Genomic DNA, 12139 nt, shown 5'->3' on the forward strand with positions numbered 1-12139 from the left:
AAAAAAATTGGTTTCTAAATTAGTTTCTATTATTGTTAAATAGTTTCTAAATTGGTATCTAATTAGCTAGTTTTAGAGACAAAATTTAGAAACTAAATAATTGGTAGTTAAAACCTTAGTGACTAATTAAATACAAATTTAAAAACTATTTAATAATGATAGAAACTAATTTAGAAACAAATTATTTTTAGTTTCTAAAATGGTTTCTAATTTAGTTACTATTGCAACTAATTATTTTCATCTCTAAAACAATAGCATATAAATGCTAAAAGAAAAGGAAAATGGTTTTTTGACACCATTATTCCACCCTACACCCCACTAAATATTAATATTTTAATTTATTTAATTTTAAAATTATTTTAACATTTTATATTTTATTTATATTTTCATTAAGGACTTTTTTTTATTTTATAAATTTTTTTTATTATAAATATTAATATTTTGTTGGATGGTAAAGTGGATGTGAAAATATCATCACCAAAAGAAAAAGTGTAATTTGAAAAAGAATGCAAGTATTGTTGACCTTTTCCATTTTCAGTTTCTCTTGTTAAACTTTGTCCTTCCACAAATCATCTTTATTTATTTTTTCCAATTCAACACGCTTTATGACGTCTCTGACACTGCAGGACTTATCTAAAAACATCATAGTTTGCATTTGTTTTCTCCGAAAGTTTCCGAAAACCTGTGGGGTCTGTATCTCGGACTCGCGTCTAGGGTCTCTAAGTCTATGACTCCGTCTGTGTAACTGTGCAAGAGTTTTTAGTTTAAATTTACTTTTTTTCCTTTTTAGTTTTTTGAACAAGAAATTTTAGTTTCTGTAAAGTTTTCATCACATTAAGGGTTTCTCCCGTCCAAAAATGGAGGCTATTTATTTGAGGTGGGTGAATGGCTGGAGTTGGCTGAAGAAACCAAAGGTACAGAGACTTGTATGTCTTGCTTCATCTGTTGTTGGACTTATTTGTTATGCACTCAGTTCCACTTTCAACCGTTTACTGGGAAACTGGAGCTGGTGGAAGATGCTTCTTTACATTGTTTTCAGTTTCATCATTTTCCTTGCCGTCTGGTTCGCACCGCCAAGGTCCAGCTCCACCTCTCACCGGCTGAAAGCTCATTTAGCATTTTTTGTTCTAATAATCACTTCTGTTTATTCCTTTTGGTTTGATAACGTGGTGAAGGGTAAACCAGATGCATACAGCCTTATCTCTTGTGCTGCTTTTGCTACCATGTCGCTTGGCTTGTCAAATCTGACTCAACTTGGATTCCAGATTGATCTACTATATTTCTTCTGTGGAAGTCTAACAGTACAACTCATGAAGATCAAATTGTGGTTAGTCATTGTTGGAGGGGGCTTCAGTTATTCCCTCCTCCAGCTTCGTTACTATCCCCGCGACACACAAGGGCAGAATCTTCAGCGCCAGGTCCCAAATCAAGTAACCATTCAAGTAGATGATTTAGAGAGTCATATGTCACAAGAAGCTGATGCTGATGTTGATAGTATTCTAGGTACCTCACCAGAAGATGGGGATCTACTCATGCAAAGCAATTCACATCGACAAGATGATGATCTTATCATCAAACAACAGCTCATGAATTGTATAAAGGAGCTTGAGAAGGAGAATCAGATGGTTGTTCCCATGGTTTGTAGTCACGTGGAGAAATAACTTAAAGCCGTGTTTGAGTCCAAAGACAAAGGTGAGGAGCAGAATGAAATGAGGGAAGTACCGCATCCTGACGTCAACTTGGTGATGGATGCATATCCATCGGGAATTATGAGGCGCCTTAAGGAAAGCGTGAAGCTGATGGTGGAAGCAGGTCTTGAGGAGGAATGCAGCGAGATTTACAGCAAATGGCGAAGGGAGTTTCTACAACAGTGTCTGCGGGCACTTGGGTTGCAATTTCAAACTCCCAATAATGAGGACGTTGAGAAGTGGTTAAAAACGTGCAGGGCAGCTGGGAAGATATTGTTTCCCAATGAAAGGATATTCTGCGATTACCTCTTTTCAGGGTTCTCTGACGCTGCGGGTGTCTCATACGAGAAGGTTTGCAAGGAACTAACCATTGGTCTCCTGAGTTTTGTCGATACCATCCTAACAGCAACACTTTATCAATCGAATCTTTTGTTTAGCATCGTACCTAAAATGTCGGAGTCATTGGAAGAGTTGATACCGGAGTTCATCTTACCGAAATTTCCCGAATTGTCGTTTGTAGATGATCTTCAAAAAGTTCGTCAAAGATTAGTTATTGTAAACAGGTTGAGGAAAATTATTTACCCTAATAATGTGCAGGCACCTGTTACCGACGGACGGCTTCATCTGATTACTAAAGAAGCAATGAACTACATCCTTAGAATTTCTGAAGATATTGGAGGGCGTTGGTTTCGCCGATCTGACCACAACGAAAATTCTACATTTTGGGTGGTGATAGGAAGGATGATTGAGTTGTTAGAGAGCGAGTTGGAAGCCAAGTCTAAAGTCTACTACACTGACCCCGCATTGTCCTATGTTTTTATGATCAATAATCTCAGCTACATAGGACAAAAGATGCCTGATTTCAAATTCGACCATGATTGGTTTGGACAAAACACAGCGAAGGTGAAACAAAACTGGAACCTCTATCTAAGAAGCTCGTGGAATAAGTTGTTGGACTTTTTGAAATTTGAGACAAATGAGTCAATGGAGTTAATGAAAGATAAACTCCATTTGTTCAACCTTCACTTTGAGGAGACATGCACAATTCAATCTACATTGACTGTCTTTGATAAACAACGGAGGGAACGAATAGTAAAATCCATAGAAGCACTCTTGTTGCCAGAATATGGAAATTTTACTGACAGGTTCCGAGCTGTTTTTGGTAATCAAGCTTATGATTATATTAAGTTCGGAATTGTAGACATTCAAAATTGTCTCAGCCATTTGTTTCTTATAGACGAGGAAATGGATCTGCAAGACAAGAAAATAAAATGAAGTTTGAAACAATTTATTATACATTGTCACAACAAACACAGTTGCAGCGTTATAAATTGCGTTTTACTGTTTCACTTTAATTATTAGTTATTGTTTCCTTTAAACTATTTCATTATTAACATTAATGATAAATGTACAACTCCATTTTTTTATACAATCACATTACAACTCCATTTTTTTATACAATCACATTACAACTCCATTTTTTTATACAATCACATTACAATTCTCAATACTATTATTTTAATATTTTTTTATATTATTTAATTACAAATTTACCTTTTAATATATATATTTATTTCTAAACCTAAGAGTTGTGACACTATATTTTCCTTTCTCCAATTGATCTTTTATACGTCAAGGACTAGATTGCGATAGTACACTATTCCTTTAAATGAAAAGTAACACTACTACTACCACAAACTCTATGAACATTAAAAAAATATTATTAAATCAAAGAAAAATGTTACTAAGATGATTTAGTAACATTTTATTAAATATAACGAATACTCTAATTTTAACATATTAACAGAAACATTTATAAAAATGTCAGTAAATATTTTTAATAATATTTATTTAGTAAAAAGATAATATTTTAAAAGTTTTATTATTTTTTTAATAAAAGTAACACTGTAAAAATATTACTAAATTTTTTAGTAATTCTTTTAACAAAATGTGACATTTTAAAAATTTTACTAATTTTTTTATGAAATATAACATTATAAAAATATTATTTAAAAAATTTAATAATATTTTTAAATTAAAATTTTTAGTAATTTTTTTTAATAAAGAGTTGACATATAAAAAATGTTACTAAATTTTATTTAGTAATAGTTTTTTAAAATAAGTAACATTATAAAAATATTTAGTAATTTTTTTTAATAAAGTGATGACACTTTAAAAATGTTATTAACCTTTTTTTATAATATTTTTGAATAAAAAAGTGACAATTAAATTAAAGCATATCCAATTATGATAATTTAACTTACATATGATATACATCTTTGATCGTATGAATTGGATTGAGCGTATTTGGATTAGGCAGATGAAAAAACAATTGTTGGAGGTTACAGTGATGTTATTTTTTCTGAAGAAATCTCAGTGATGTTAATTATGGTGTCATCATATTTATCTTAGTAATTTTTTCTTCATATTTTTTGTTCCATTATTTTTATTTAGCTGATGTTTTTAATCACCTCTTCCAATTTTTTTTTTATATATCTGGTGTTTTTAACCATCTCATCTAATTTTTGTGTTTTTTTTTATGTATTTTGGTGTTTTTAACCATCTCTTCTAACTTTGTAGGGTTCGCATTTTGGCTCATTAATTTTGTTACTTTTTCTATTTCTAATAGATGAGACTTTGATTTTTACTTAGATTTATCATTTGGTGAATGTTAACTAAGGGTTTATGTTTTATATATATTTGATTTATTAATTAAAAATTCAATATTTAAATGATTAATAATAAATTATAAAATAATAATTGGATTATTAAGAAGGGATAAATGAAAATAACAGAATAATATTGCATAGGTATATTATTTGCAAGTATCTTTCTCGGAAGGATCCGTACATTCTTAACAAACAAATAAATTAATATTTTAATTATTTTATTTTAATTTTTAAAACCTTTTCCGGTTCTCGGAAAGTTGGTGGAAAACCCCAAACAGAGAACGTGTGGGGTCTATCTATATGACTCATTGTGTAAGAATTTTTTATTTAAACTTTACTTGTTTCACTTTAGATTTTTTGAACTTGAAATTCTAGTTCTATAAAGTTTTCATGAGATTGAGGGTTTCTCTCATCCGAAAATGGAGGCTCTGTGTTTGAGGTGGGTGAATGGCTGGAGTTGGCTGAAGAAGCCAAAGGTACTGAGATTTGTATGTCTTGCTTCATCTGTTGTTGGACTCCTCTGTTATGTACTCAGTTCCTCTTTCAACCATTTACTAGGAAACCGGATCTGGTGGAAGATGCTTCTTTACATTGTTTTCAGTTTCATCATTTGCCTTGCCGTCTTCTTCACACAGGCCAGGTCCAGCTCCACCTCTCTCCGGCTGGAAGCACATTTAGCGTTTTTGGTTCTAATACTCACTTCCGTTTATTCCTTTTGGTTTGATAACGTGGTGAAGGGTAAAGCAGATGCATACAGCCTTATCTCTTGTGCTGCTTTTGCTACCATGTCGCTTGGCTTGTCAAATCTGACTCAACTCGGATTCCAGATTGATCTTCTATATTTCTTCTGCGGAAGTCTAACAGTGCAACTCATGAAGATCAAATTGTGGTTAGTGATTGGTGGAGGTGGCTTCAGTTATTCCCTCCTCCAGCTTCGTTACTGTCCGCGCGACACAGAAGGGGAGAATCTTCAGCTCCAGGTCCAAAATCAAGTAACCATTCAAATAGATGATTCAGAGAGTCAAATGTCACAAGAAGCTAATGCTGATGTTGGTAGTTCTGTAGGTACCTCACCAGAAGATGCACAAGAGCATCTACTCACTCAAAGCAATTCGCTTCCACAAGATGATGGCGAAGTACCTCCCAAAACTAAAAGGAAAAATTCGTCCGCAGATCGACATTTTCGACGCACCACAAGTGCATATATTGTACGAAAATGTGTCCCTGACGCCGACGACGGAACGAATAGCAACCCTATATAATTCTGATGGCAGGCATTGATTCTCACGTGGCAGGCATTGATGACATGATTCAGAATGTTTGTCATTGCAGGATAAAAATTAAAATTTGGAAGGTTGAAAATAACGAGGGGGTGTTTTTTCGCAAAAAAAGTGAAAAGGTGAAAAGGGAAAGTTTGGGTTTAGAGTATCACCGAATAGTTTCTTGAATCTGCCCAGCAAACAAAAAACAAAGGTGGGTTTTTAGGGTTGTAGTTTTGATTTGTAAATTGGTGATATTTTTGTTGATGGTGGTGTCGTTTGGTATTTGATGACTGTTGGGTCCTATGATATCATATGAATTTCATGATCCCTTATTAGTGTTTGTTTACCTAATGAAATCATAGGTTGGTTTCGATTAATTAGTCCATAAGACTTCGATCTAAGACTAGGGAACTTGCGGTATTATAGTGGAGTTCAGATCATTTTTAGACTCTTGTGAATAAGAATAACTTCTTGACATTTTACCAAGCCCAAAATTAAATCCACTATGGAAAGTCAGGTAACGACAATTAAGATTATCCGTACATAAAGATAAGTTCGTTTTAATCTGTCACTCAAAGCTTATGAATGCATCAGTTTTAGGAAATGTCTCTAATAAATGCATCAAGGTTCCCATCTGAGGACCCACCTGTGCCAATGGCTTTGAGACACGTGGCCCTGATTTCCCTTGCCCTGCCTCTGATCTGCTTTCCCTCTTGGCTTTCATGATCCATAAACCTCTTAACCAGCTTTTCTATCTTTTCTTTTGCCACAATCTCTTCAATGTCCAACTTCTCTTGTTCCACCTTACACCCATTCCTCCACTCATCTACAATTTGGCTGCTATTTGGAACTTGATCCAAGAAAAGAGGGAATGTGAGCATTGGTACACCAGCAAAGAGAGCTTCAAGAGTGGAATTCCATCCACAATGGCTCCAGAATCCACCTACGGAAGAATGAGACAACACCTTCAATTGGTCACACCATGGCACCACCACACCCTTATCTCCACACTTGTCTTTCAACCAAGAAGCATCCGCTCTAGCCACCCAAAGATAACGAACGTTGCTACTGTTTAGTGCCTCAACAATTTGATCCATTTGAGCACTAGACACTGAAAGGAAACTGCCCAAAGAAATGTACAATACCGATTCAGGAGGCTGAGAATCTAGCCATTTTATATAGTCAGGGTTATGATCATTGTTCACTGAAGAAGGGTTTTCTCCTAATTCTAAATATGGTATAGCAGGGCCAATAGGATATATTGGAAATGGAAATATAGCTTTTAAGGATTCAATTGTTTCAGCTTCTAATTCATGGACTGTGGTGAGTAAAAGATAATTTGCTTTGGGAACCTTCGAAATACATTCCAATGCAAGCTGCAGGACCCGTTGATCATTTTCATGAAGCACAGTTCGAAGGTCTGCCAAATGAGCCGAAGAAATTCCAGGAATGTTCTCTACTTCTCCATCTGCATCATTTACAAAACCCCACAGATAAGACATGCACCTATATACAATTGCATTACCCTTTTGCACATGATTAGCAATAGCGAAAGTTTCACCCTTTTAACAGTTAGAGATTAAGACTGATATAAGCAATCATACTTGTAAATTCTCACAACATCCCAAATTTAACATTTGTCTTTCCCATAAATGGCTTGTGCATAAACCTTAATTTTCTTCTTCATGATTTACCAGTGGGAAAGTAAATAAACAAAATCAGATGTAAAAAAAGCGATATATACCCAGCGTATCTTTGTCAACGTTCAAACGCCGTTGTTGTGCAAAGACATCAAGGTGATGCAGCATGGAGTAAAACGACGCCGACATGGTCCAAAACGCAGCCACGGGAATATTCCTCCGATTTGCAAGGGCGATGGGCCAGCGCAGCTCAACGCAGCCTAGAATCGCGGTCGGCGGCGGCTCGAGCCGATCGAGGAGCCGATCGAAGGGCGCTTCCATGTTTGTCATGACGGCTTCGTAGAAAGCGGGAAAATTGGCGGCTTTGTGGCGCTCGTTAGGGACGACGTTGGGGATGGCGGCGAAGCGAATGGCTTCCGGCTTGGGATCGGAGCCTATAAAGCCGAGCCACTCCTCGGTGACCACGAAGGTTATGAGAATCTCCTTGGGTCTTCTCGATGCCAGGATCTTGCACAGGTTCATCATGGGGTTGATGTGGCCTCTGCCCGGGAACGGCATAGCCACCAAGTGGCATACGCCGCCGCTTCCGCCGGAGTTATGCATAGCCGGAGAAGTGGATCAATGAGTGTGAGTGTTGGGTTTGTTGTCTTCTGGAGTGTTCTATGTATTTGCAATCTTCTTGACTGGTGCAGTTTCCAGTATTAAACAACAACATGGCTGCTTTAAATAATAATTTAAACACTGTAGAGTTAGATTCTTCATCAATATAATTTTAATCAGATCTTATTTATTTTCTAACTAAAACATGTATTAATATGAGATCAAATCTTAAAATGCTAATAAATTATGTTAGAAAAAGTACATAACACATTTTGAATTGAGTAATTGATGTATTCAATCCTTAATTAACATTGGAGATTAGACTGTTATAAATGAAAAAATACGATGGAAAGAAATACATTATTAAAAATATCCATAAAATCTTTGGATAAGATTTAATCATTAATAAAATCGAAATTACTTTGTATTAATAATATCTTTTTGTCTATTATGTTTTAATTGGACACAGTCATTTTAGTTGCTGATGGTTAAATTGTGTTTTTCCTTTATTTGTTTAATAATAACAGACTTTAGAACAAGCTAAGCAATCACACACAAAATTATTTGAAGATTTGTCTTTAATTATTTAATCACACATAAATTTTCAAAATGCTTATAGTTTCACTGGTGAATGAAAAGTCGGTCTTTTAATTTAATTTTAGCTAGTGACGAAAATGAAACGTCAGTGTCTAAATTCAGTCAATAGCAAAGTAATAATCAATATCTAATTCTATTTCAACTGTACTTTAAGGGGAACTCACGACAGGTCTTTTAAAAGTATAATATATTTACTATACAAATTTATTTTCATAAAACTATAAGGATTTAAAATAATACATAATATGTAATACATATGAAAATTTACTATCATATAATTTTGAAATAATAATAAATCATATAGGTAATTATTATTTAATACAACGGAAAACTTTCCATTTTTTATAAAGTCTAACACATAATCTATAAATAAGTAACAAAAATAAAAATAATAATATTCTTGATAATTTAAAAAATATGATTAAATAAAATAATAAAATAATATAGAAGTAATAGTGTGAAAATTATTATCGCTAAATATTTTAGGTGCTTTTGATAGAAATTTATTGTTAAATGCATGAAATTATTTCAACGCATTTAAATTAAATAAGTCAATAAATAATTAGTTAATAAATAAAAATAAAATTATAAACTATTAAAAGAAACTACATTTGTAATCAAACTTAACAATATAATAACATAAAATATTATATTACAATGTCACGATAAATTGTTGTCAATACATACCATAAAATACAACTAGTAAATCTGGTAAAAAAATTATGATAGTTAATTAGATATCAATTTAAAAATTATTTAATAATAATAAAAATTAATTTAAAAATCAATTTTTTTTAAATATTTCTAATTTAGTTATTATAATAACTAATTATATTTTGTCTTTTTATAATTTTCTTAAGATATTAGAATTTTGGATAAGAAAACTTTTTTAAAATTAAATATTTTTGTAGTGGTACGTCAATAAACTAAGCTTATTTTGGATAACAAACCTCTTTTAGAATTAAATATTTTTGTAGTGATAAAATTCGTCAAGCGTCAAAGTCAATTCTTAGTGTAATGGTTTTATTCATCAATTAAATTCGTCCATAAAGACCATAATAATATAATATTATTATTTATAATAAAAACAACTATTATTATAATAATAATAATATATTATATATTATTATTATTATCACCTTTAATTACTTCTTTACTTTCATATTTACAAAATTTTATGGTTTAGTCTTATGTAAACACATTTGAATTCCTTTTAATAAGGTATAAAACAAAAACAAAATAAAATATATAGATTAATGTATGTGTATGGATTCAAATGAGTTAAAAAGATGTATAATTTGAAGCAAATAGTTTACAAAGTAAGGATTAAACATAAAGAATATACAAACAATGAAATATTAGAAAATAATGGAACAAATGAAGGGAGAGGGTCAATTATTTCATTGTGATTGTTTGTTCCCACTATATAACATGCGTACTTCATACCATTGATGGATACATAACGTGGTATGGTAGGAGCACATGCATTATTATTATGCAACTACATAAGTCCATTGGTGAGAGAAAGTGAGAGAAAGAGAGAGAGAGAGAAAGAAACTTAGTTGAGATAAGATGGGATGCACTTCACTACTGAGAAGCCCCAAGAAGGAAGAACAAGAGGTACCAGATGCTTTCACCTCCTTGTTACCAAATTCTAACCAATCTTACACCTATGAAGATTTCAATATTTTGGAGGAACTGGAAGGGGTCTTCAACTCCAAGGAGGAACAAGAGTTGCTGCAACAGAACTCTTCAAGTGGGGAACTTCATTGGGATTTCATGGAATGGGAGGAATTGGCCCCCTTTGGAGAGGAAGGAGAAGATGAAAACGAAGGGAAAGAACAGGTGACAGAGAGCATGAGCCAGTACCCTTTTGAGGAGCAGCAGATAAAGAGAGAAAACATAGTTGGGTTCTGGGAAATGGATGATGAGAAGATGCTGTCTTTGAACTTGAACTTGAACTATCAAGAGGTTTTGGATGCATGGTCTAACCGAGGCTCTCTCTGGGCTGATGAATGCTCTCTTTCATTGGCCACCAATAATAGCTGCTATGTTAGTATCTACCATCCATTAATCTTATCACATGCTTCTTCCTCAATCCTTTTACTTTACCTATATGCTTATTCAAATGCATGCCTGCAATTAATAACTTGCATATCTTCAATTCTTTTAGTGTTTGATAGATATGCAGTGATTGGAATTCCTTTGGGTATGATTTTAGTATTAACAGGTAGTTTTAGTTTTAGGTATGTGTACTTATTTTTGGATAACTCCAACGTTAATTTTTGGATGTTTTTGTTACTTTGTGTATGGTAATATATATATAGAGAGAGAGTAGCAATGAATGATATATGATTGTGGTTTAGAATGGAGAAGTGCCAGTGTTGGAAGAAGAGAGAGCAAGAAGAGAAGCAAGTGTTCTTAGATACAAAGAGAAGCGTCAGAACAGATTGTTCTCAAAGAAGATAAGATACCAAGTTCGGAAACTAAACGCTGATAAAAGACCAAGAATCAAGGTCTTTCACTTATGAATTTTGTGTTTCTTTTGGTGCCATTGGGTTTTGCAGTATGGTCATTTTGTTTTGTTATGAAAGCAGCTTTTCCGATATTTTTGTTGTAGGGTCGCTTTGTGAAGAGACACTGAAGTTGCTCCACAAAGATCTCAAACCCAAAATATCTCCCAAAATATCTAATGCCACTGTACATTTCTTTTCAACTTCAAACATTATTTTCTTGTATTTATCCATTCAAATTATCTCTACACAACTTCAAAAAAAGGAAAGAAAAAAGAAATCAACTTCACTGCTTCTGATCTCAGTATAAAATTCATTCCATTTCAAATATATAAGAAAGAAAAACAATTTTGGAATTTCATGCGTCTTCATGTCCACGCTTGTTGTTTATCTTTACTTTACTATTTTGATCTTATGTGTAGAAATTGTAAATTTTAAGGTTTAGATGAACAAATTTAACGTCAAAATAATAAAACAGATTAAACCTTAACTCTCTTGTTCTTGTCTTTCTCCTTTGCCAATTTCCAAGGTTGATGGTCCTAATTTATTGATTCCAACTTTCATTTGGATATACCCACCCATCAGTCATCAAAAAGAGAAAAATAAAACACACTCACAAGAAAAAAAAGAAAAAGAATATGGTGGATCTACCACCGTCTACTTCTTTTTCATTTTCCTTTTTCTGGGTACAAAAGTGGTTTATGATTTGGTATGATTTGATTTGGTACAAAAGTGGTTTTAGATTCGATTCTCAAATCATATAATATTCCACAAGAACTTCATATTACTCAAATTAATCTTCTTTTGATTAGTTTCTTTACAAATCTATCTTTTGGGGTTCTAATAATATAGCATTTTATTTTTGCCAATTTAGTTGAGTGATGAACTTTTTCGCTAAGTTTGGTACCTTAAACATGTAAGCATGACATATCTTGCAAGTGAACTAGAAAAAATAAATGTCTATTTTTTTTCTGAATTATGTCAGTGAGAGATATTTTCATGTTACTTTCTGAATGTTGACTTGTTCAAAGTACAATTGTTGTAATGAATATAGATTCCCTCTCTGGTCAAGTATGACATAAAGAAATTGTTAGGAATTTTGTTACGTATTGAAATGCTCATTTTAGTGAATTATATTTTATATTTCTTTTTTGGAAAATGTTTTCTCCT

The 12139-nt window shown here is 32.9% G+C and overlaps 3 protein-coding genes and 1 non-coding gene across 5 annotated transcripts; 3 read left to right on the forward strand and 1 right to left on the reverse strand.

The window, feature by feature from the left end:
- Positions 1-711: 711 nt before the first annotated feature.
- LOC137827102 (exocyst complex component EXO70B1) lies at positions 712-5996 on the forward strand. Its single transcript, XR_016514490.1, has one exon. It is a non-coding gene; the product is annotated as an exocyst complex component EXO70B1 (transcript).
- Positions 4777-5996, forward strand: LOC137827101 (uncharacterized). The gene has a single exon (XM_090293380.1). The coding sequence runs from the start codon at positions 4777-4779 to the stop codon at positions 5617-5619; it is 843 nt and encodes a 280-aa protein (XP_090149506.1). The 3' UTR covers positions 5620-5996.
- A 77-nt stretch (positions 5997-6073) lies between these two features.
- On the reverse strand, positions 6074-7973 carry LOC137827099 (UDP-glycosyltransferase 87A1). Its single transcript, XM_068633311.2, has 2 exons — positions 7364-7973; positions 6074-7087 (listed from the first exon to the last, which is right to left on the reverse strand). Exons 1-2 carry the CDS (start codon positions 7860-7862, stop codon positions 6216-6218), a joined length of 1371 nt encoding a protein of 456 aa, XP_068489412.2. The 5' UTR covers positions 7863-7973; the 3' UTR covers positions 6074-6215.
- Positions 7974-10028: 2055 nt separating this feature from the next.
- Positions 10029-11322, forward strand: LOC137826568 (CCT motif family protein). 2 transcript variants are annotated; one of them, XM_068632578.2, is made up of 3 exons: positions 10029-10508; positions 10823-10972; positions 11077-11322. In XM_068632578.2, exons 1-3 carry the CDS (start codon positions 10029-10031, stop codon positions 11098-11100), a joined length of 654 nt encoding a protein of 217 aa, XP_068488679.1. In that variant the 3' UTR covers positions 11101-11322. The 2 variants fall into 2 exon arrangements, with proteins under 2 accessions (XP_068488679.1, XP_090149533.1); XM_090293407.1 differs by lacking the exon at positions 11077-11322 and having other exon boundaries at positions 10784-10963.
- Positions 11323-12139: the final 817 nt, after the last annotated feature.

This window comes from Phaseolus vulgaris, chromosome 8, assembly GCF_051622355.1.
Source record: "Phaseolus vulgaris cultivar YP4 chromosome 8, ASM5162235v1, whole genome shotgun sequence".
NCBI classification, from domain to species: Eukaryota; Viridiplantae; Streptophyta; class Magnoliopsida; order Fabales; family Fabaceae; genus Phaseolus; species Phaseolus vulgaris.